The sequence below is a fragment of the Capra hircus genome, chromosome 1, assembly GCF_001704415.2.
Source record: "Capra hircus breed San Clemente chromosome 1, ASM170441v1, whole genome shotgun sequence".
NCBI lineage: Eukaryota > Metazoa > Chordata > Mammalia > Artiodactyla > Bovidae > Capra > Capra hircus.
In genome coordinates, this window is record NC_030808.1 from 116,784,197 (window position 1) to 116,810,515 (window position 26,319).

The following is a 26,319-nucleotide window of genomic DNA, read 5'->3' on the forward strand; positions in this document are numbered from 1 at the left end:
CGCAGTCCATGGAGTCCCAAAGAGTTGGACGTGACTGCGCATGCACGCCACGTGACTCTGCTGAAAGCTCAGGTTTGAGAACCCATGGCCATAGGGAGTTGATTACACAGACGTTAGAGGATTGAAAAAAGGAGACCCAGAGGTAACTCAGAGATGGCAATGTCAGAAAGCAGTGGCCATCCCTAGGGCTTAGAGAACCCAAGGAAGAGTTTAGGGTTACCAGAACCTTGAGGCTGGAGGAGAGGCCCCAGGGCACTGGGTCTCAGCCCTCTGAGGAGGTGGCACTGTCCCTTGAGAGGATGGCACTCTCACGGGACACCAGGGGGCAGCTCTGGGAGTGTGGAAAGAGCTTGGGAACTCCCCAGTTGCTGCCTGGAACAGCGCTAGCCCCACGACAAGACCAGCCAGACCTCACTTCCCTGCCTGCTGCCCTCCCTGTGGGCAGAACAGCCAACAAGACAGAACCCAAGTATGGGGAGTCTGGACCCAGCATCACAGGGTAGAGGAAAGAAGAGTTGGTCTGACGCCAAGACACAGCAGCTTATTAAGTGGCACAGCTATCTCACACTCCGGCTTCTGAATGAAAACTGAGAACAGCCCATTTGGAAGACAAATTATTTGACAGTTCTAATGGACGACCGAACTAACGGTATTTGAAAAGCAGGATGACTCAGAAGGATGCAGAATTTAATCCAAGTCCCAGTTCTTATCTCGGCTTTTGGCCAAGTCCAATCCAAAGAAAGCCTGAGCACAGAAATATATGTGGGAACACAGGCCCTGTACTTATACTGTATCGGATTTATCCTTGAACTTATTGCAAAAGCAGGTGGTCAATGAAGTTTTGTGGATGAGAGAAGGAAGAGGGTGAGAAAGGAATGGACCAGCTACAGACCGGCCTCTGGCAGAGGATAAAGGCCCTGTGTTGCCAGATTATCTGCTTTCTTTAAGTCCTAAATTTTTATTTTTCAATGGGATTTATTTATTTATTTATTTACAGTTTGGCCCAACCATGAGGCATGTGGGATCTTAGTTACCAGAATAGGGATCAAAGCCATGCCCCCTGCATTGGAAATGCAGAGTCTTATTAGTCATTGGCCCACCAGGGAAGTCCCCAATTTCTTATTTTGAAATGCCAAAAATTTCAACAAGTTTTAAAAAAACTGCGTGACAACAAAAGGTGTGACGGTCAGATGGACTGACACTTTGTGACCTCTAGAGGTAGCAGGCCATTCTTGAATCACAGGCTAACTACTCCATTCTGTTTGGTCTACCTACAGTACCCGGAAGTCCCTGGAGGTTTGGAAAAGTTTCTCTAAAGCTATAACAGTCACAGCAACTCCCGGGTTTAAGCCCCACTTGTGGAAAGATGGGGATTTCACAGCCCTTATCACAGACACTCAGAATGTAAGCCAATGGAGCATACACTCAGAGGTTGGAGCTTGTGCTGGGGGAGGAGTCCCTTAGTGCCCTAGGGTGCAGGGGTGGGGTTGGGGCGGTGGGGGTCACACGTCACTAGAGACCCCTCCCCCGGGGCAGCTCCCTTCTGAGTGGCCTCCCTCACAGCCAGCAGAGAAAAACTCCTTCCCTTTTTTTCTTCTCTTGCTCACCCTGGCTTCCCCAGGACCCCCTCTTCTCCTTCCCCGTGCTATGTCATGCCAGGGCTATTTCTTCAGCTGTCCACCTCCCTGCTGGGTGGGAGCCCCAGACTTGGCATCCTGAGGTGTGAAGACAAGAGAAGGGGAGGGAAAAGAGCTCTTCCTGTTTGTCTGTCTGGGACTTTGCCTGCTGCCTGGAGTAACAACGCTGTGAGCATCTCCTGGTGTGTCCTGATGAGCTGCGTGCCAGACCCTCTGAGGAAAGGAGGAAAGGGAGCCAAGCTCTGGGTGAGGCCAGCAACGATGCAGCCACCACAGCTTGCTGGTCTGCACAGTCCAGAACCCTATTGCCATCCTGGACCAGAAGCACCTCCCAATTCTCATGGCCTCCAGCCCGGCTCACGAGCCTCAGTCTCCTATTATCATTCTCTCATGAACCCACCCAAGTCAGTTAATTCACTTTTTCTCATCTTGTCAATTATAACCTAGATCTGAGATATAACACTAGATTTCCTAATGGTCTCCCGCAGTGCATTTTGGGGCTTCCCAGAAAGGGCCAGTGGTAAAGACCCAACCTGCCAATGCAGGAGATGGAAGAGACACAGGTCAGATCCTGGGTGGGGAAGATTCCCTGGAGGAGGGCATGGCAACCCACTCCAGTATTCTTGCCTGGAGACTCTCATGGACAGAGGTACCTGGCACACTACAGTCCATAGGGTCACAAAGGGTCAGACATGACTGAAGCAATTTAACGCTCATGCACAGTGCATTTTGGACAGTGATTCTCTTCCTGGACAGTGTATTAGAATCACCAGAAGAAAGTTCTAAACATACTGGGACTTCACTGGTGATCCAGTGGTTAAGACTCCACCTTCCAATAACGGGGATGCAGGTTCAATCACTGGTTGGTGACTAAGAACCCACATGCCTCAGGGCCAACAAGAGAAGGCCATATCCTGCAACTACAGAATCTGTGCACGCGTGCTCTGCAACAAGAGAAGCCCACACATAGCAATGAGAAGCCCTTTCACCATGACTAGAGAAAGTCTGCATGCCACAGTAAAGACTCAGAGCAGCCAAAAAAAAAAAAGTTCTAAATATACAGATGCTGGATCCAACACCACACTAATTAAATTGGAATCTCTGGGGGTGGAGGCTAGGCACTGATCTTTTTAAAGGTTTCTAAAGCAGAGAAGGAAATGGCAACCCACTCCAGTGTCCTTGCCTTGAGAATCCTAGGGACGGGGGAGCCTGGTGGGCTGCCGTCTATGGGGTCGCACAGAGTCGGACCCGACTGAAGCAACTTAGCAGCAGCAAAGCAGAGACATTACTTTACAATAAAGGTCCATCTAGTCAAAGCTATGGTCTTTCCAGTAGTCATGTATGGATGTAAGAATTGGACTATAAAGAAAGCTGAGCACTGAAGAATTGATGCTTTTGAACTGTGGTGTTGGTGAAGACTCTTGAGAGTCCCCTGGACTGCAAGGAGATCAAACCAGTCAATCAGAGAAGAAATCAGTCCTGAATACTGTGATGCTGAAGCTGAAATGCCAATACTTTGGCCACCTGATGCAAAGAACTGATTCACTGGAAAAGACCCTGATCCTGGGAAAGATTGAGGGCAGGAGTAGAAGGGGATGACAGAAGATGAGATGGTTGGATGGCATTACTGACTCAATGGACATGAGTTTGAGTGGACAGGGAAGCCTGGCGTACTGCAGTCCAAGAGTTGGACACAAGAGTTGGTCACAGAGAGTTGGACATGACTGAATGACTGAACTGAACTGAACAGGTGATTCTAATGTGTGACCAGTGTCAAGAACCACTGATACAGGTGCATGTATTTCATTTATTCAACAAACCCTGACTGGGTGCCGCCATGAACCAGCCATTATGCGTGGGTGCTGATGTTACCACAATTCGCAGGCATACTGTCCTGCCCTCGTGGAGCCAACCATCTAGTGGGAGGTTCAACAGAAGTGTACACAGGGAATTAAAGGTCACAATAATCACAATAAAGGTAATAAACAGACTGCCATGATGGAGAATGAAGGGGAGGGGAGATCAAGTCTTAATACAGTGGTTGGCGGAGTCTTCTCCAGGTAGCTGAGTTCTAAAGATAGAAAGCTGAGAACCCTCAGAGAATTTCCCAATGAGAGGAGAAAACACATATGAGGAGATGCTAGGGAAAGAGGCCAGCATGCTGTAGGCACTGAAAGAAGGCCCATGTGGCTAGAGGGTAGGCAGTGAGGGGAAAATGGCCAAAAAATGAAAAGAAATTAGAGAGATCAGCTAACATCAGTTAATGTCAGACCTCAAAAGCCACTGTAAGTCTTTTAGAATTGATTCTAATTGCACAGAGAAACTTTTTTGAAAGGCCTTAAGAAGCTGTCTGAAAGCTGATTTACCTTTTAAGAAATAGCTGGTGAAAGAGTAGGCTACTGCATTGGAGATGGAGAGAGATGAATGGATTCTAAAAACATTTTGAAAGTAGATCCAAAATGCTTTGCCGGCAGCTTAAGCAATTAGTAGACAGTGGTGGCATTAACCAAGATGAATAAGTTAGGGGTGGAACAGGCTTAGAGTTCAGGGCAAAAAAGTGGTGGGGAGAGGAGCTTAGTATTAGAAATCAAGAATTCTATTTAGGGCCCATCAAGTTTGAGATCCTATGAGATGTTCAAGAGGACATGTCAAGTAGACAGATATATGAGTCTGGAACTCAGAGAAGAGGTCTAGACAAAAACATAAATTTAGGAGTTGTCAGGATATACATATTATTCAAAGCAATGAAAATGGATGAGATCATCTAGAAAGAGAATGTAGATACAGAAAAATTGGCCTAGGGCCAATCCCATCAGTTAGTTCTGGGGTTGAGAAGAAGGAGGACCCAGGAAAGGACACTGACCAGGCTTCTCTGGAGATGAAGAAGGAAAATCAGGAGATGTGGTATCCTGGAGGCTACAAGATGGGAAAGTTTCAAGAGTACAGGTCAACAAGAGAAAATGACCTCATAATTACCAAAGGAGGAAGGTAGAGGGAGAGGAATTAATTAGGAGTTGTGATTAACAGATACTAACTATATATAAAATAAATTAACTATATTTAATAAGTATAAAACTATATATATATAAAACCATATATAAAATAGATAAACATCAAGGTCCTACTGTATAGTACAGGGAACTATAGTCAAAGTCCTGTAATAAATCATAATGGAGAAGAATATGAAAAAGACTACATACGAATATATATATGTAACTGAATTACTTTGCTGTACTCTAGGAACTAGCACTGGCTCAGACAGTAAAGAATCGGCCTGCAGTGTGGGAGACCTGGGTTTGACCCTTGGGTTGGGAAGATTCCCTGGATGAGAACACGGCAACCCACTCCGGTATTCTTGCCTGGAGAATCCCCATGGACAAAGGAGCCTGGAGGGCTACAGTCCATGGGTCACAAAGACTCGGACACAACTGAGTGACTAAGCACAGACAGGAACTAACACAACATTGTAAATCAACTATACTTTAAAAGTTAAAGAAAACAACAACCAGTACAGGTCACCAGTGAGCTTTGTGAAGAGAAGGCCACCTACAAGAGTCAATGAGAGGGAGGTGAGTGTGGCCAGGGAAGGCAGAATGGGGAAAACAAGGTGGAAACCCTACCTTCAAGTTTCACAGTATAGTAGGAGAGAGATAAATGTGCTCAAATAAAGGAGATAGAGAAATAGAGGGAACCCAAACCGAAGGAGTGGAGCATGGAAGCAACCAGACCTGTAGTTTCACACTGGAGAACTGACTATATAAGTGTATGCCTTTTCTACATTCCATTCAAGAAATTTCCCAATTGATGACACAGAGTCTAACTCCCATGTGCATGTAAGAAAGCAGGTTACATGGAAGACTTGCCAAGGACCCATGGTAGAATATCCTAGGCAGTTCAGTGAATATTCTCTGAGGATGCTATAAAGTGCATTGATTCATGCCTTTTAGAGGTGATGAAAACCACCAAAGTGTGGACTTCCTGCAAATTGTACTTATTCTATCTTCTCTTATATGCAGCATCATGTTTGAGTTACACCAACCAAGGTAAACAATGAAAATACCACTTTTCTTTAAAAAGGGGATGCTCCTAATATGGGAGTAATTAATTAGGATAATTGTAACCATGGCATGGAACATTAATAAGCACAGTCGTATATAAAATACGAAGACAGGAAAATAAAGAACAGTACAGAAATAGGAAGGTGGATAGATCAGTTTCAGGATTAATAATATCCTGGTCTCTCTAACAAGTCTGTGTGCATATGTGTGTATGTGTGTTTGTGTGTGCGTGTGTGTGCCAGCTAAGTCACTCAGTTGTGTCTGACTCTTTGTGACACTGTGGACTGTAGCCTGTCAGGCTCCTCTGCTCATGGAATTTTCCAGGCAAGAATACTGGAGTGGGTTGCCATTTCCCACTCTGGGGGATCTTCCCAACTCAGGGATTGAGCCCAAATCTCCTTCAACTCCTGCATTGGCAGGCAGATTCTTTACCACTAGTGCCACATGGGAAGCCCTGTAATAAGTCTAGGGCATATTTTTCTGCAACTGTTAGTTGAAAAACCAACTGCAACTTATTTCCACATTAATCCTTATGGAGGAGCTGTTGTTCAGGGTCTGAGAAAGAAATCAAGGATGTCCAGGCATCAAAGCTACAGAACCTGAAGAGGATAGGATTGGTTGTAAGAAAAGTCAGCAACAAAAATACTTCACTAGTTTCTCGGCATATACTTTGGAAGGAGATCACAGGAGGGAGAGAAGTAATGTTAGCCAGCTTGTCATGGCAATGGGCAAGGAGTTTTGTTTAGATGTGCAGGGTACCATCTGAAGGGCCAGAGTCATAGTGAGGGGATGCACTCTAGTCATTCATGGTAAGGATTCAGTAGAAGGACTGTTTAGATCACTGAGCCCAGGGCCTGGCTGTGTGTGATCTCCTGCAAGGAGACCCTCAGTCTTGTCCTAACACAATTGCAAAAAGACTCCTGTCTGTTCAGAATGGTTACTTACGTCTTCCCTCTGTTTCATTTAAGTTTTTTTTTTTTTCGTCTTAGCATTTTTTTTAAATTTTTGTTTTTACTTTATTTTACTTTACAATACTGTATTGGTTTTGCCATACGTTGACATGAATCAACCACGGGTGTATTTTGGCTGCACTGGATCTTCATTGCAGTGTGGGCTCTTCATTGCAGTACAGGCTCTTCATTGCAGTACAGAGGTTTTTGTGGCATAGGGACTTAGTTGTCCCACGGCATGTGAGATCTTAGTTCCCCGACCAGGGCTCGAACCCACGTCCACTGCATTGGAAGGCAGATTCTTAACCACTGGACCACCAGGAAGTCCTACCCTCTCTTTCATTTAGAGTCAAAACCTAAGTCCTTTCTACGACTTTCAAAGCAGCACTTGCTCTGCCCACCACAAAAACTGCACACATGCCTCATGTCTTACTCCTCTCTGCCTGGTTCTCTTCTAAAACCACTTGGTTCCTTTGCACTCACTGTTCCTTCTGTTTGCAATGCTCCTCCCCTCAAATACCTGTCTTCTAACTTCCTGACTTCATCAAGAGGCACTGGACTGTCATCTCATCTCTGAGACCTCCCCTGGCCATCTCTCTTCCCTGCTTTATTTTATTCTCCTTAGTACACATCACACTCGGATAAACTATAGAATGGACTTACTTATTTTGTTATTGCCTCTGTCTCCATTCTCACCACCTCTAAGGTATGTATCCCATCAAGATAGGAATTTTCATCTGCTTTTGCGGGAGTTGGGATACTATGATATAGAAGACAGTATCTTATTTATTTTTGGCCATGCCACATGGCATGTGCATGTGGGATCTTCGTTCTGTGACCAAGGACCAAACCCATGTCCCCTGCATTGGAAATGCAGAGTCTTAACCACTGGACCACCAGGGAAGTTCCTCATCTGCTTTTTCAGTGCTGTATCCCCAGTACCTAGAATAGTTCAGTAAGCATCCAGTAAGTATTTGTTGAATAAATGGATAAAACAGAAGCAGCTCTAAACATCTTCTAGTAACAAATGACCATCTCCTTTTCTGAAAATCGATTTAAATTAGACAAACATGGTGTTTTAAGACCATTTCTTCTTTGCACGAATCATTCTCACTCACGTGACATCTATAAAACTGAAGTTAGATATGGGCCCTGCAACTCTCTATGACAGAAGACACACATTACAGAAGAAGGGGGAAAGCTGAGCCTCACTGGTATTATGAGCGCTGAAGAACTGAAGCTTGTGAACTGTGGAGCTGGGGAAGACTCTTGAGAGTCTCTTGGACTGCAAGGAGATCAAACCAGTCAATCCTAAAGGAGATCAACTCTGAATATTCATTGGAAGGACTGATGCTGAAGCTGAAGCCCCAGTACTTTGGCCACCTATTGTGAAGAGCCATCAGAAAAGACCCTGCTGCTGGGAAGGATGGAAGGCAGGAGGAGAAGGGGGTGACAGAGGATGATATGGTTGCTTGGCATTATCGACTCAATGGATGTGAGTTTGAGCAAACTTTGGGAGATAGTGAAGGACAGAGAAGCCTAGTGGGCTTCAGTCCATGGGGTCGCAAAGAGTCGGACAAGACTGAGCAATGGAACAACAGCAGCTGGTATTATAACTTCATCCACACCTGCGATTTAGAAACACATGACCAAATGGCTCTCATGATAACCTCAATCTATTCTTAGGGATTAGCTTGCTTTACTAGTCTAGATGGTAGCCACTGGTCTCTAAAGTAGTCTGGAACTGGAGCAGTTTCCTTTTGGGGAAGAAATCATGGCCAGAGATCTCACCAAAAATGATTTTCTAGTGAAATTACATAATTTCACAGAAAATTAGCACCTACACCTGAAAAGTTGTGGTTTTCCTACCACCGTGTATCATCTCTTAAATCTCCTTAAAGAAGGAAATTTTCAAGAGGACATGGAATGCCTCTAAGAGTTGCCATCGCAGGGATGGAAAACTTTTCTCCCTTCCCTTCCAGGTTCTTTGCCTGGTCTCATAATTAAATTGATAAAGGCAGATTAACAAGAGAAGACCAAATTTAATTTTGAACTGGAGCTCATAAAATATGAGACTCGAAGAACTGATGCAAGCAGGCAGCTTTTACATCTTTCAGACAAAGAAACAATAATGTGTGAAAAATTAACAAGACAAAGTGGCTGGGGCTTGGGGTAGTAAACTGGTGAAGAGCTTACAAGTTTTGTTTAGACAGCCATCTTGGCCCTGAATTCTCTGTCTCTGGTGATAAGGATGTCTTCCACCCTCCAGGGGCAGAGAGGGTACCCTTCAAGTGGGCAATTTATTTCCTGATTTCAGGGAGACAGAGGAGGGTCAGAGTGTCCTTCTTATACTAGCTGTTTCTTATGTAACTTAAATTCAAAATAATCATTATGTTGAAGTGGGATAATTTAGGGTGGCAAATCCTGACCCCAATTACCTCTCAAAGAGTTTAAAGATGACGTGTTAGCTTTTTGGAAATCTTGGCCATTGTTTTAAATGAATTGAAATTCTAATTTACTATTTCCCAAATGCAGTCTTAATGATAATAGAATGCTTCAGAGTTGGGGTTTTTTTTTTTTTTTTCACTTTTGAGGGAAAATTTCCACCAGACTCCATGGATCCTGGCAGGATGTTCCCACCCCTGAGAGCATAGTCAACCTCAGGGCTCACCAAGGGATGAAGAAGCAGTGTTCTTGCTGGCTGTGACCTTCATTCCCTATATTGTAAGGACTGGAGGGGAGAGAGATGTCCAATCCTGCAGCCCCAGACAGCTGCCAGAGGGGAGCCCTGAGTGTGCAGTGCCTAGTACATGACACATGTTTGTTAATTGACTGATAATTCATGGTTTGATGGCCTTATAACTTGGCCATCCTATTCAGTCAGAAATTAACTGAGTGATCAAAGTCATTAAAAGGAGAAGGGGAAAAAAACCACTATGGTACCAGCCAGATGGTGGGGAAATCAAACACGTGAAAGGAAAACGGCTCATTTTTGAGTGAGACACCGGCAGGAAAACCTCAGTCCTGTGCCTGGTTATAGTCTAAATCCTAGCTTGAGCAAGGCTTGTCGGGTTTTCCTACATCTGTTGTACTCTAATCTTTCTTGTGAGCTGGAGCAGTGTTGGTCAGATAGACAGACCTGCAGGGTGGGGACTGAAATGGCCCCAGCTGAGTTTGGGTTCTTGGGGGACACACAAGTAACTGGGCAAAGAAAGAAGGAAGCATGCAGGCATGATCCTAACCTCTGAGAGGCTGTGGGCAAGAGCGTGAATGAAAGTCCACATACCACATGTCTAAACAGTTCAAAGTTATAAGCTAAACTATTCAATGAAACATATTCTATCCTTCTCCCTTGACAAATAAGGTCCTGGAAGCAAGATTCAAATTAGAATACTTAAAAAAATAATATTCTCTTATAATTTAAAAAAATATATATATTTATTTATTTATTTGGCTGTGCCAGGTCTTAGTTGCAGCATGTGGGATCTAGTTTCCTGACCAGGGATTGAACCCAGACTCCCTGCATTGGGAGTGTAGAGTCTTAGCCACTGGACCACCAGGGAAGTCCCAAATTTAGACTTCTTGAGCTCTGAAAATTCTGCACCTGAATGTGGCGAAGGGAGGAGTACCATCCCCTGTCTCTTCGCTTCTCTTCCCATGCCTGGTTCCATCCACACTGTAAAGGGCCTCAAGCAAGCATGTATGAACAGTCCACCGCATGTCCAACCTCTGACCATGCCTGCCAAACAGCTGTTCTTTCCCTTGGCCACTCTCAGTCCTCAGGGCTGTACAGCACCTGCCACAAAATCCACCCCTGGGGAGATGGACCCTGGAAAGACACTCATGCCAGCTCAGGAAGAGTGCTCAGGGCTGTGTGCAGAGAAAATTCCTGAGTCCCAAGAGTACAGTCTTCAAGGCAAATAGATGGGGAAACAATGGAAAATGACAGACTTTATTTTTGGGGCTCCAAAATCACTGCAGATGGTGACTGCAGCCACGAAATTAAGAGACGCTTGCTCCTTGGAAGGAATGCTATGACCAACCTAGACAGCATATTAAAAAGCAGAGATATCACTTTGCCAACAAAGATCCATATAAAAGCTATGCTTTTTCCAGCAGTCATTTATGGATGTGAGAGTTGGACTATAAAGAAGGCTGAGCACTGAAGAATTGATGCTTTTGAACTGTGGTGTTGGAGACGATTCTTGAGAGTCCCTTGGACTGCAAGGAGATCAAACCAATCAATGCTAAAGGAAATTAGCCTTGAATATTCATTGGAAGGACTGATGCTGAAGCTCCAATACTTGGGCCACCTAATGCAAAGAGCCAGCTTATTAGAAAAGACCCTGATGCTGGGAAAGATTGGAGGCAGGAAGAAAAGGGGCTGACAGAGGATGAGATGGTTGGATGGCATCATCAACTCAATGGACATGAGTTTGAGCAAACTCTGCGAGACAGTGAAGGACAGGAAAGCCTGGCATGCTGCAGTCCATAGGGTCGCAAAGAGTTGGATACGACTTAGTGACTGAACAACAGCAAGAGTATAGTCTAGAACGCAGTCAAGGACTCTAGACGGACCATTCCATTGAATCAAGGATTCCTCACCTTATGGGGGAGAGGTATCAACAGGACAGAGAGAGCAGGACCCTTTAAATATGGCACCCATAGCAGGAACCCCCTCATTGGAGTCTAAGGGCCATACTGGAAACATGCTGAACCCTATTCTTATCATTACTCACACCTATTCTTGTCCCTTATGCCCCTCTCTCCATGTCCCCAGCAGCCATGTCAAAAAGAGAAACACTTTTTGGGTATCTTTTGTTCCATAAGCCATAAATAGGTATCAGTGGCCCCATATTTCTTTTAGAGCGGGGGAAAGAGAAGCAAAAATGCCCCAAGTTCACACTGAGTTGTTTCCCTCCATGTGTCTTAGCATCACTCAGGGCTTGGCAGAGACTCAGGCTGGGTTTCCATGCTCTGACTTTGAAATGATGACGTCTACTTCATGGATAACTCCTAAATCCAGAGCGAAATCATAGACCATCCTCTTAACGACTACATTGTGTTTTGGGAGCTTGCAGGCTTGAAGTATTAGCTCCAGCAAAGGGCTATTGGTTTTAAGATACCCCAGCAACCTTGACTTAATTTGAAATGTGGTCTCACTATGATGCAGTCTCCTTAACAAAGTAGTACCTTTAAAATATTTAACAACTTGAAAAAGGAAACCGAACTTGAAATTTTCTTTCAAGTACCAAGAATATACAGTGCTTCACTTCGGTCTGAAATTCACCATCTCCTCACACAAAGAAGGTTCTCATGGTAAAAGCAATGGCATTTTCTCCACAACTTTCAAATAAAAGATAAAGAGAAAACAGCATCGCAGCCTCTTTGTTAGCTTGAGCAATAAAGGAATAATACGGTTTTGCCAGGGGAGAGCTCTGGTTTTAAGCTCAGAATACAAAAATAGGCTGACAATTTTTACAAAGGAATATTCCCCGAGGCTGGTGGGAAGTGAAGTTTCTAGAAAATTATATCATTTGATTATTTGGGGGTGTATAATGACGAGGAGCAAGCTGGTGGGGCCAGTCCTCAGTGAAATTCTAATAGAAGAAACGGAATTTCACTTTTCCTGTTCACTCCTGCCCCCACCCCCACTCTACCAACCCAAACCCAGCCTTTGGAAAAGAAATGGGGCAACATTTGCATGTTAGCACCTCATGTCTGGAATGTTCTCCCCACACAGTCCAGCCTCCCTTTGCTAACTTTTCTTACAGCTACTTCCAAAGAACCTTCTAGGATGCTGCCCACCCTCTCAGATATAGCCACCCACACCTCCCTTACTATGACGCTTACTGAGATAGATTTATAACTTTTTTATCTGAGTTCCCTGCCCAGTTATATTCTCTGTTAGTGCAGAAACCACCATATGCCTTTTCTTTCATGTTGAAAGCTCCACCACTATTACCATGCTTGGCTCATCAATAAGTCTCACTGAATAAAGGATTGAGTGAATTAATGAATGGGAACTTAAGCTACTACGTTGCTGCTCCCAGGACATCTGAATTAACTGTCATTGAAGGGAAAAGCACTTCCTCCTCTTCAAGGAGTCACAAATCTAATGGGAGAGTGTGTGGAGGAACAAGGCAGAGTAGCCTAACTGATGGAGTTAGGGTTTTTTTGGTGTGTGGTAGAGTGCAGTAAGGGATGATGGTTAAGACTTGCAAGGCAAAAAGAATACATAAACACCAGAGGAATAGTGACCAATTAGTAAGCAATTCTCTGTGACAATTCTAATATCAAATGTTAGTCTTGAATCATCTTTCTTATCCATATTTCATAGGCAAGGAAGTGGGGACTGGGAGGTTAAAACTGACTCTGGACTTCTCTGGTGGTCCAGTGGTTAAGACTCTGAACTTCCACTGCAGGGGGGTGCAGGTTTGGTCCCTGATCAGGGAACTGAGATCCCACATGCAGCACAGAGTGACCAAATAAATAAAATTTAAAATGGCCTACTTTCATATAACAAAAGGGAGATTCAGAGTGTGAAACCAAATTGTTTAAATCAAAGTCAGAAAACCATTTCAGCAAGTCTCCTTTTATGACCTGGGATGCATCTGTAGCTGTGGGAGCCCTCAGAGCCCTGGCTTTCCATAGTGTCCCTGACTCGGCTCCCCCATTGCCACATGCTTCTGCTCCCCTGTGCCACCCTCCCCTCTGGGGGGCTCCCTTCCTCCATCCTCAGGGGAGAGGGCCTGAGTCTTCAGGCACCACTCAATATGTTGTGCCCCTGTCCTGTAGAGAACTCCAGGCCATAGTCACACCATTTAAAAGTAGATTAGGCTACCAATGAGTAATAAATGAGAGGAAAATAATAATAATGGATTAAACAAAATAAATACTTATTATTCTCTCATGTAAAAACCTAGAAGTTGAAGTCCAGGGCTGGTCTGGTGACTCCTGGTATCTAATATCCAAGATTCCTCCTTTCCTATTTTTCCATAACACATGGCTTCCATTTCTAAGGTCACATTGCCCAAAATGGTGCTCCAGTCATTGCGCACGTATTTCAGCTACAGGAAGGACAACAGGGAAAGAAAGTGCAGGCCCCTAATGCTGCACAATTCAAGGAAACTTTTCTAGCCCCACATACCAACCTCCCTCAACCAATGTAGTCTTTGTTCAAGGCAGCCATGTACCTAGGTAAAAATCCTGAGTTCTGTCACAAACAAGGAGAATAGATACTCTCCACCTCACCATGTTAGACATGGCTGCCTTTGCGCAGGGACACCTCTGGGCAGCTGTGGCCAGGTAGGAGCCAGAGGAGGGGAAGGAGAAAGCTTTTAGCCCTTTCACAAGGGGACTAGATGACAACCATTTCTCGTACATGGCCTGTGAAGTACAGAGAAATGTGTTCTCTTGAAGTCACACCACAGCAGTGGTTGCTGTGTAGCCTGATTCCACTACTGTGCTTTTAAGGTGCCCAGCAATTCAGCCTCTCTTCATGCAAAGTGGAACATCTCTAGTCTTTGTAAGACTGGCTCGATTCTATCCTGCAACAAGTCTTCTCACTCAGAGCCATAACCCAGATACTACCACCCATCGTTGGAATATCAGGCTCATGATTACAAATTTGAAGTATTTTTGTAGAAGAATGCAAATGAAATGGTGGGAAAGGTTTCCCTTAGTTTGCACGTAAACCCTCTTCCTTGTCCCTTACAATCAGGAAATATTTGTCCCAGCATGTTGTTTGTTCTTTCTCTTGCAGGCTCCTGTGGCTGTCTTGTCATGATATTGTTTGCCTCTGAAGTGAAAATCCACCACCTCTCAGAAAAAATTGCAAATTATAAGGAAGGGACTTACGCCTACAAAACGCAAAGTGAAAAATATACCACCTCCTTCTGGGTGGTTTTCATTTGCTTTTTTGTTCATTTTCTGAATGGGCTTCTAATACGACTTGCTGGATTTCAGTTCCCTTTTGCGAAATCTAAAGACACAGAAACAACTAATGTAGCTGCAGACCTAATGTACTGAAAGGCAAACACGTCTGTCATTCTCACAGTGAGACAGGAGACTAGCTCTGGTCACTTGGCTGTGGTTAATTTTGCTCAGCCTTTTAGATGCACAGATTAAAGCACCAAACCCTGTGTGATATTATATACAAACTGGGTGCTAAGGACACAGGCCAGAAATGAAGGGGAGCAGAAGAAAGGCTTCAGAAGGTTGTTGAACCTGGTGGGAAACTGCTTCACCTGGCTAGTTGAGACAGTTGACTATAATGAACAAACCAGAGTGCAAAAATGTCTGCTCTGTCAGGAAGAAATCAAGAGGTCTGAGGAATACATTTTAAAACAAACAAATACTATTTCTGATAATATCCACACATTTGTTGCCACAGATACCAGAAGACAGAACTGGAACAGCTTTCCTAAAATGATACTGCATTAATTGAGCAATGCTAAGTATATCAGGCACTTTTTAAAAAGTCATTCAAAGCACTGTCTTATTTCCATGCCTGTTAGTCAAAATGTATAAACCTCTAAAAGGGAAAAAGAAGAAATGCAGTACTTTCAGCAGACAGAATTGCTGGGACCACTGAGGAATCACGAAAAGTGACTGTTCCCAGTAAATTCGTTTTCAAAATGACTCATTGGAGCTGTTGCTTCAAACTTTGTAGTGTCTTCAAGCACTAAGTCCCACTTATGAAAATCGTATTACGTTGTGGAATTATGACGGTATCACTGTCATCTTGAGGTGTGGTCTGTCACAAAGCATGACCCAAGTTGACTTTTTTCCTCAGTTACCCATGAAGTTGCTGGCCACAACTGAACCTCGAACTGACCGTTCGTCTGTCTTCCAACGGCTGCCCTGGAGAAAGCACTCAGGGAGGAGCGGGCAATGACAGAGAGCAGACCACCAGGCCCTTTGCCACAGCTGCTCAGCACTCAGTCCCCACATAAGAGGTTCTGAAAGCGCTCGTTTTAAAGAATCCTTTTTTAGGGGGAACAATTTACAAGAAACAAATGACTGTGTACCTGACTATATACTTGCTCTGATGGTGATCTGAAGCCCACAGGCTAACATCAGAACATTCACTTCGTTTCCAGATGTTAGTCTCTCTACCTTCATTCAGGAATGATAACCTGGAGAATTTCTAGAAGACCATGAGTCCATCTAGTGAGAGAGAGGCTGCTTATTTCAGTAATGGGCTGGGGGCACCCAGTTCTGGAAGTCTTCATGAAACACTTAAATACGGAAGCATTTTGTAGTCCCGTCTGCTCCTTCAGAGAAGCTCCTCCAGGAGTGGGCAGGATAGAACAAGGAACTCCACAGACCAGGGCAACTGGCCTGAGAGCCCGAGAGGCCCCACAGTCCCATCTGACTCCTTGCTCTGTCCTCAGTTTTGAAACACTTCTAACACCAAGCTTTCTTCTTTAGAAAACACTTCCCTGGTTGTTCTCTGTTCCGTAAACAGAAAACTCAGAGCAGCAGCTGAAAATCCAGTGACAGCCTGACAGGCAAACGGATGATCTTCCCTGATGAGAACGATCACTCCCTGAGGAGCAGAGGCAGGGGTGCTGGTCCCTGCAAAGTGGGTCGCACCCAAAAATACAATGAGATATCAGCACTTAAGCTGGCTCCCTCTCTTCTCTCAGAAGAAACCTCTGTGCCTTGTGGCCTGCGAGTAAAGCTTTCCCAGGAGGATGTGGCTGGGTCGACCTCTGAGGGTCCCTCTGGGAGGATCACAGCCCAGGGATGACAAGCGTCACTCTGTCTGACCTCCCGCCCTAGGTGGCAGCCTCGGTCTCACATTCTCACGGGGACGCGGAGCCCCCTGCTGGCTCCGGGAAAGCAAACAGGAGCGCAGCAGGGTGCTTCTTTCCCGGTGTCCAGACACACCATCAGCATCTGTGCTTATTACGCTATGGGAAAGAACAGCAAGGAACGGAAAGCCAGGTGCTCCGGGGCAGAGCTGGCTGTGGACGTACACAGTAAGCTCCCTGAAGCAGGTGGAGGCTGCAGAACCGAACACATGCATATGAGGCGGGAGAGGAGGCGGCGGAGGAGGGCGCTTTCCCTCCGTGCACGCTGTGCCGTGCCGATTACAAAGGTCTTTTGCTCTGGAGGTCCCCTTGGCTCCTTCAGAGCAGCTGCTCTCACATCCCTTTACCTGCCCTCAAGGCTGGTGCAAAATGAAGACAGTGCCTGCACACAAGAAAGGGCAGTGTCTGACATGCATCCTTGCCCACCAGAAGCTGCATAGACTCACACTGGCTGCCACACAGGTGTCCCCTTCACCCTGCTCATTTGTTGCCCCCCTTTCCCCCACTGGCCCTCTGTAGTGGATAATGTTTTGCATTCCCCATCAGGTTCCTCTCAGGCACACATCTAAGCCACAGTTCCAGCTCCTTGTAGCTGGGGCCATGGGAGTGAGTCTGTGTCAAGGGGATGTAGGCTGAAGTGACCTGAGCTACTCTCGGGCTTGGCCCTGAAGACTCTCACTTGCAATCCTCCACCTCTGTCTGCCCCTGGCAGTACAGCTTGGGAAGTCACGGGATCCAGGAGCTGACGTAACGAAACAGAGGCAGACTTTGTGACCTGCCTGGGAGTGTGACAAGGGTGGTAAATAAACTTTCTGTAAAGCCGCTGACTTGGGGTAGTTATTTTTTAGTACTCAAGCATCGCCAACAAAGCCTCGCTCTCCAGGAAAGCTCTGCTTCACGCCAACGAGACATTCTCTAAGTCCCTTGAGATACAGCCTCAGGCCAGGGGCACCCTCCACCACAACCACTGAGTGATTGTCTGTACCATTGCCTTTCCTGAAGCCCCGGCCCTCTGGCTACATTACTCATCTCCTTATCCCCAAAATGAAGACCAGAGAGTGAATTTTCTGCATAAATATCTCAAGAGTAAATGAATACTACAACTTATGCTGGTATCCTTCAACATGCTTCCAAATGCTGGTTAGTAAATCCCTTTTCATTCATTCAAATCTTTCATCTACAATGGATCTAGCTCTGTGCAAAGCATTGAAGATGGGGGAGGAAATGTACAGTCAGGAAAATGTTTTTTCTTTTTTTAATAAACATTTTTTCTTGATTTTTGGTTGAGAGCCAAGAAAACTATCTTTCAATTGCCTTGAAAAAAAGTGAAAGTGTCAGTTGCTCAGTCGTGTCTTAACTCTTTGCAATCCCATGGGCTATAGCCTGCCAGGCTCCTCTGTCCATGGAATTCTCCAGGCAAGAATACTGGAGTGGGTTGCCATCCCAGGGGATCTTACCAACCCAGGGATTAAACCTAGGTTTCCTACATTACAGGCAGATTCCTTACCATCTGAGCCACTAGGGAAGTCCTTTCAATATCCTTATTTCTTTTTAAAACTTCAATTTATTATTAAAGACAGAGCTTATTTGCAGTAAAAACTCCAACTAAGCAGTTGAGACTCCTTAACTACATAAATTCTGCACCTCCCAAATCAACAATTATCCTCGAGTTCCGATTTTCACAAGATGTTATAAGAACTCTATACTTGATAAGACCAAGTAAAGGGTTTTTTTTGTTTTGTTTTGTTTTTTTTTTTTTAAATGTATCTGAAACTGTGAAGAAAGCTGAGCACCAAAGAATTGATGCTTTTGAACTGTGGTGTTGGAGAAGACTCTTGAGAGTCCCTTGCACTGCAAGGAGATCCAACCAGTTCATTCTGAAGGAAATCAGCCCTGGGATTTCTTTGGAAGGAATGATGCTAAAGCTGAAACTCCAGTACTTTGGCCACCTCATACGAAGAGTTGACTCATTGGAAAAGACTCTGATGCTGGGAGGGATTGGGGGCAAGAGGAGAAGGGGACGACAGAGGATGAGATGGCTGGATGGCAGTGAACTCCAGGAGTTGGTGATGGACAGGGAGGCCTGGTGTGCTGTGATTCATGGGGTCGCAAAGGGTTGGATACGACTGAGCGACTGAACTAAACTGAAAGAGTCAGGATAGAGAGGGGGAGCCTTCCATAACCACCCAGCTTTGTGGTGTCAGCTGGGTCATGCCTCAGGCAGCCACTGTCACTTCCAGAGATCCACTTGCCCTCACTTCCCCCTTCTGAGGGGTCATGGCATTTAGAGGAGGGATTTTCTACAGTTCTGGGTCAGACAAGTCCTAAGCCAAGTCTTGGGGCCTTGAGTGGTGTCTGCAAGGCCACCGATAGGACACTCATTCTCTGCTGTCAACTAGGGCTTCACCTGGACTATGGTGAGGATGACGCCTGGGCACTGCCTCAGTTTCCCCAGTGTACTCTGGTGCTAGAAAAAGGTGACCCTCACTCCAGCAGAGATTTTAGGTATAATCTAGTGTACCTCCTCTCCTTTTCCTGCCCCTCCTGGCTCTAGGGATTTTCTAGCTAGTTTGGAGGAAAGGGGGCTTCCCTGGTGGCTCAGATGGTAAAGAATCTGCCTGCAATGCAGGAGACCTGGGTTCGATTCCTGGTTGGGAAACTCCCCTGGAGAAGTGCATTGTAACCCACTCCAGTATTCTTGCCTGGAGAATCCCATGGACAGAGGAGCCTGGTGGGCTACAGTTCACTGGATGGCAAAGAGGCAGACATGACTGAGTGAATAACACTATTACCTTTTGGAGAAAAAAGCAACCTTCTTCTGCAAGAATGTATCTGACTCTGTTTCACTCCTAAATTAGTGACCATTGAACTTAATATCACTTTTTTTGTTCACCACAGTCACCCCCTTCTGTCCAAATTGTATGTGTAGCTACCTGGACTGGGCGGAGGTATTTGGAGCACAGGTGTAGGAGCGAAACAGGCATGGAGGGGCAGAAGAGCAAATAGAACCAGTGAAATACTGCCCCCACCCTAAAAACACATATTAACATAAAACTGGCAACAAGGACATACTACATAGAACTGGAAACTATATACAATATTTTGTAATAACCTATAAGGGAAAAGAATCTGTAAAAGAGTATGTGTGTGTGTGTATACACACACACACACGTATATATATAATGTTCAACTGAATCACTGTGCTGTACACCTGAAACCAATACAACATTGTAAATCAACTATACATCAATTAAAAAGAAAAGTGACACTGGGAACTCTGCTTCACTTTTTTTTTTCCAGTTTTTAATAAATTTCACAGCCACCCTTCCACCTGCACAAATAAGCTATTTCCTTTTTTTTAAATTCATAAATATATAAAAACATAAAATATATTTATGCCATATACATTAATCCTCTATTCCTTACCTCAAAAGAAAGAAAACATCCTATTTTACTTAGTATCTTGGTTAGGAAACATTTAATTTAGAAACAAAAACCCACTTAAAACATCTTAAATGAGAAAGGAATGAGAGAGAGAATGCATGGGAGAGAGATTCACTCGAAAGACACAAGGCGTTTTCATCTCACTGGTACACCAGGGTGACGTGTGCACTCAGCCCATGGACAGGCAAGTCTATCGGAAAGTCCAGTGAGACCAAGGTTGCCCTTCCCTTCCTTTCTCTTCTCTCCTATCCCTCCTCTGTGTGTGTGGGTCTAAGGCCACATGCCTCTGGCCCTGTTTTCTCCCTAAGCCTTTAATTCACTTTCCTCTCTCTTTCTGCCCACCAGCTTTCTTTGTTTTTTCCAAAGTATGAGAGGAGAAACTCCGTCTCTACATTGTGTACAGGATCTACATTACCCCCCCCCCCCCAGACCCAGGACCAACGAGTGAGAGGGAGGGGGGAGGGAGCGGGGAGGGGCGGGGAGGGGGGAGGGAGCGGGGAGGGGCGGGGAGGGGCGGGGAGGGAGAGGGGAGAGAGAATGAGCATCAGAATAAACCAGCCAGCCTCTGTACTAGACGCCCTTGGTCAGGTGCCCACCCTTGTTCCACACAAGCAAAGAGAGGGAAGAGTCACAGCTACAGGGAGGGGCTGGGGGCAGAGCGTGTGCGTGCTTGCGTGTACCTGTGCGTGTGCTCGTCCCAGAAGAGGATGTCAGTTTGGCAAGTTCCCCAAAACCACCCATCATGGTTGGTTATATGAGTTTGTATCCTACACATTAATCTTTATTACTCATTGTCCTTTAGGGTTATTTTTTGCCTTCTAATGATGGACCAAACTTGTTTCACTATTTCTTACCCATTCTACTGTTTTCTAAAATCAGAGAGAAAAGACACGGAGTTACATTGAGAGAAAGACATAGAGATGCAGCTTCACCTTTTCTCTGTGTTTCGTATTCACAGATATACTGGCTGACTGAACCGTGGGTACTTCCTTTTAAAAAGGGCAGGAGGGCACTCTAGATGATTCCTATGGAACAGGCAAAGCAGTTTCATTCCAGCTTTATTCTCTCTATTCTAACAAAACGTGACAGCCTGTTTCCATCCTTTCTCTGGCCTTCCTCACCTGCCTGACAGCACGCCTATGGCCAAACCCACTTGTACACAACAAGCGGGGTGAACGAAACGGCCCGAGTGGAGATGGCTCTGATCGTGTTTACAAGCACACATTTCTCTGCAGGAAGCTCACTTCAAGCCTTCTTATCTCCCTCTTGCCTTGCTTCTAGCGATTCTGCGAATCACATTAAAGTTCTTTATCTCATGAAACACATGCAGGATCAATAGCCATGCTTTCCCGTGCGTTAATGTCTGCCAAAGAAAGCTGCAGGGACTGACTCACTAGGAGCATGCCTCCCCTCTGTTGTTGGAGGAGATGCCATGTGAACCCACAGAGACCCGGCCACTGGATTCAAGGTGAGAGCTTTCCCAGCCTCACCCAAGTGGTGTTTGGTTTCTGATATAGTCCTTTAGCATATTCAGAGTGACCTGCTTTTTGGAGGATTCTTAAATTTTCTCCTCCTCTTGGTATTAGAATTTGTTATTCTTCTTCCAAAGACCATGGTTGGTTGGTTGGTTCAGGGGTGATATCATCTTCCCCCACTGGAAAGCCTAAAGCCCCATCTGTGGATCACCTGTGGTGTCTAGCATTTCAAGGATACATGCGTCTTAGTAACAAGCCTTACTCTGGGCCGGGTCCATATTCCAATGATTTTTAAATTTTTGAAATGTATTTACCTATTGCTTCTACTTCTATTTTATAATCTCATCATTAATCGCATACTACTTTAGAAGTTGCTTTAAGGTTTTTTGAATAAGGAGGATATAAATTTTACAAATCCAAGTCTTTCCATCATCTTTGGATGACAAGAGTATAAGGAGAGATGTAAATAAAATATAACCCAATCCTTGAAATTCTTTCATTGTAAATCAGTTCTGCTTTGTCCACTCAGCAGTGGTCCCCAGAATCCTTGGTCCCTAGAACAATACCTGACATGTGCTAAGCACTTGATAAATCTCTGTTGAATGATGATGGTCAATTTTCAACTCTTCTTTCTGTTCCAGAGATCTGATTACTTCTAATATTTACTGAAGTCCCTAAACTCGGTCTCCTTCTTACCATCTTGCATGTACCCTTCCCCTTGGTTTCTGTCTAACCATGAAGCTACCAGGGCTTTCACTTCTTCATTTTGGAGGGGGTGGCAATGTTAGATATAAGGTCTATTGTTTAGCTACATCTTCCCAATTCATTGCCAGTGAACTTCCTACAACATTTAGGAGAGGATGCTGATGCTGGTTCTAGTGAATAAAATGACTCATGAGATATTGATTAAGCTTCAAACACACACCATACAGGAAAGATGTACAAGGCATTGACCCCTTTTCTTAGAACTTAAATCAGTTTCCTAAAATCACTGAAACTATGCTGCCACTAAAATATAGACTATTTTCTCAGTAAGTGAACTCCAATGGAATCAGCTTGCTGAAGTGGGAAAGCGACTTGGTTTAAGCCCAAACTCTTGCTCTCACCAGTTCTGTAATGGGGCAAAAGTTAAATTTTCCTGACTTTTCTTTACCATCTGAAACCAGTCTAAATATCCCCAGACTTTCCCAGTAGATGAACATAGATAACAATCATACGAGATTTAATTTCCAAATTTCATGGCTCTTAATAGCCTCTAGCCGTAAAGAGAACCAAGACATTGATCCCTACCCCGCCCTTTCACTCATGTCCCTTTTCAGTTCAGTTCAGTCGCTCAGTCGTGTCCAACTATTTGCAACCCCATGGACTGCAGCACGCCAGGCTTCCCTGTCTGTCACCAACTCCTGGCGCTTACTCAAACTCATGTCCATTGAGTCAGTAATGCCATCCAACCGTCTCATCCTCTGTTGTCCCTTTCTCCTCCCTCCTTCAATCTTTCCCAGCATCAGGGTCTTTTCAAAGGAGTCAGCTCTTTGCATCAGGTGGCCAAAGTACTGGAGTTTCAGCTTCAGCATCAGTCCTTCCAATGAACATTCCGGACTGATTTCCTTTATGATTGACTGGTTGGATCTCTTTGCAGTCCAAGGGACTCTCAAGAGTCTTCTCCAACACCACAGTTCAAAAGCATCAGTTCTTTGGTGCTCAGCTTTCTTTATAGTCCAACTCTCACATCCCTACATGACTACTGGAAAAACCATAGCTTTGACTAGATGGACTTTTGTTGGCAAAGTAACGTCTCTGCTTTTTAATATGCTGTCTAGGTTGGTCATAGTTTTTCTTCCAAGGAGCAAGTGTCTTTTAATTTCATGGCTGCAGTCACCATCTGCAGTGATTTTAGAGCCTCTAAAACTAAAATCTCTGTTTTCCTTGTTTCCCCATCTATTTGCCATGAAGTGATGGGACCAGATGCCATGATCTTAGTTTTCTGAATGCTGAGTTTTAAGCCAACTTTTTCACTCTATTTCACTTTCATCAAGAGGCTTTTTAGTTCTTCACTTTCTGTCATAACGGTGGTGTCATATGCATATCTTGAGGTTATTGATATTTCTCCTGGCAATCTTGATACCAGCTTGTACTTCATCCAGCCTGGCATTTCGCATGATGTACTCTGCATATAAGTTAAATAAGCAGGGTGACAATATATAGCCTTGACATACTCCTTTTCCTATTTGGAACCAATTTGCTGTTCCATGTCCAGTTCTAACTATTGCTTCTTGACCTGCATACAGATTTCTCAGGAGGCAGGTAAGGTGGTCAGGTATTCTCATCTCTTTAAGACTTTTCCACAGTTTGTTGTGATCCACATAGTCAAAGGCTTTGGCATAGTCAATAAAGCAGAAGTGGATGTTTCTCTGGAACTCTCTTGCTTTTTTGATGATCCAAAGGATGTTGGCAACTTGATCTCTGGTTCCTCTGCCTTTTCTAAAACCAGCTTGAACATCTGGAAGTTCACGGGTCACGTACAGTTAAAGCCTGGCTTGGGGCTTTACTTTGCTAGCATGTGAGATGAATATGTGGTAGTTTGAGCATTGTTTGGCATTGCCTTTCTTTGGGATTGGAATGAAAACTGACCTTTTGCAGTCCTGTGGCCACTGCTGAGTGTTCCAAATTTGCTGGCATATTGAGTCCAGCACTTTCACAGCATCATCTTTTAGGATTTGAAACAGTCCCTTTCACTTCATTCTGAAAGTTTCTAAGTCCTCCTGTTTCCTCAGAATCAAGTCTGCTACCTCAGCTCACACCATGGCAGCTCACAGCCTACCTGACTCTGAGGCTTCTGTGAGAAGATTGCTTTCCCAAGGCAAAAGAAGTGCTCCCCAGGGATGCTCTGCAACCCTCGTGTTATAGAATGCATGGAGTCTGTGATAGGGTGAGGGTGTGGTGGAGAAGAGCACACCCTGTCATCTGTGCATAGTGCTTTAGTGTTAAATGGAGGTGAAGAAGGTTGAAAGCTCTTCCTTTTCTTCAGAAAGTCCACCTTCTCATTTCTGTTTTAACACAGAAAACTCTTTTATTATATAAGTGGAATTAAGGCTCATTTGATCACCCTGGGAGAGGTATGTGTATATGTGTGTATAAATGTGTGTGTATGTGTGTGTGTCTGTGTGTGTGCTGTGCTCAGTCATATCTGACTCTTTGTGACCCCACGGACTGTAGCCTGCCAGGCTCCTCTGTCCATGGAATTTTCCAGGCAAGAATACTGGAGCAGGTTGTCATTTCCTTCTCCAGGGATATATATACATATATATATGTACATACATACCTACACACACACACAGATATTCACATTTTTTACAGCATTAATAGTTGTTGTCAGAGCCTCTTCTAATGCCCAGTTTTGATTGGGAAAGATCACAGAAACACAAAATAACCACGATTTACCTTTCATTATGAGAGGGTGAAAAGGCACAGATTTATAAGATGAAAGCACCAAATGTTACCTTCTGCCAAATTTGCCAATAATAGAGTTTCTTAGTTGAGGTTCTTGTAAGGAAAAAAAAAAACCACTCTAACAAATCAAAGAACAGAAATGGAATATGTTGAAGGAATAAGCCATCTCACAGAATACAAAGACTTGCTGAACTCCAAGGATCCCAGGGTTTGTGATTGGTTCCTACAGACCACAACCACTAACAGGATTTTCTAACCATCATACGACTCTTCAGTTCAAATGCATATTCCCCAAATAAACAGTCAAGCCTACTGGGGACAAAATTCTATGTCTGAACCAGCTATGATTGGGATAAGGTCACACGCAGATACATGGCTCCCAGCAGCTCACTCCATGAGAAGAGCAGGATGATCAGGTTTCGGGAAGGTACAGCATACCTGGGCTCCCTCCATGCATTACTTCCCAGCCATGTGGCTCTTCACCCTTTATAAAGTCCAAGCACTTCCCCACAACTCTTCTCATCCTCACAGTTATCAGATAAGCAGGCTAAGCAGGGACTCTTTAAGATGCAATGTTGCCTTCTTCCAGGTGAGGAAAACAAGGCTTACAAAGCTTAGTGGACTTAACCCAAGATCATAGACAGACTAGGAGAGGAAGTAGGACTTAAACCTATGTCTCTCGAGCTGTAAAACCAAACTTTGTGTGTGAGAGTGGGGGAGACAAATGACTACATGGGTAGAAATGCATGAATAATAGGCGAGTGGGTGTCTGGATTGGAACCACTAGAACTGAAGGAATGTAGTCACTTGCACTCTCAAACTGAGCTATTTACAAGATGCCAAGGAAAATGGGAGGAGGGACAGATGGAGGAAAGAGAAAAGCAAGAAATAGATTCAGATCAAGAGGGAGACTTCTGGAATCTGTACATAAACATATCTATCTTTTAATATAAGGTATTAATGGAAGAGGCTATTCATTGTCTCCCCCACCCCATCATGGCCTCTCTCCCCTTACAATACAGTAAAAACATTCTTAGTAGAATGAATGGTTGCCCAGCTAGGGGTTTCATTTCCAATCTTCTTTCCTAGATGATTCTAGCCTTTAGGACATGAGCAAGAGTGACCTGTGCAAATGCCATGTCATGCTCTTAAAGGGCCTGTCCTTTCTTCCTTCCCCTTTCTACACTCTGGAATAGAGAGTTAATGGCAGTAGGTGAAGTAGCCATATTGGATCATGAGGTACAAGCCAAGTATGAGGATGACAGAGACACAAATGGATAAAGCCTGCATTCCTGATGATTAAGAAGCCACTATACCAATCACTGCAGATGGTGACTGCAGCCATGAAATTAAAAGACGCTTACTCCTTGGAAGAAAAGTTATGACCAACCTAGATAGCATATTCAAAAGCAGAGACATTACTTTGCTGACTAAAGTCCGTCTAGTCAAGGCTGTGGTTTTTCCAGTGGTCACGTATGGATATG

At 44.5% G+C, this 26,319-nt stretch overlaps 1 protein-coding gene across 2 annotated transcripts in view; it reads left to right on the plus strand.

Annotated features, from left to right (window-relative positions):
• The window catches only part of CLRN1 (clarin 1), a 45,030-nt gene extending 30,301 nt beyond the window's left edge, over window positions 1-14,729 (plus strand). The window contains exons 3-5 of one of the 2 annotated variants that reach the window (XM_005675447.2): window positions 1,873-1,903; window positions 2,949-2,959; window positions 14,411-14,676. In XM_005675447.2, the coding sequence (XP_005675504.1) occupies window positions 1,873-1,903; window positions 2,949-2,959; window positions 14,411-14,676 (308 nt within the window). Of the gene's footprint in view, window positions 1-1,872; window positions 1,904-2,948; window positions 2,960-14,410 lie in introns of both variants that reach the window. The other variant, XM_005675446.2, reaches the window with a different exon arrangement.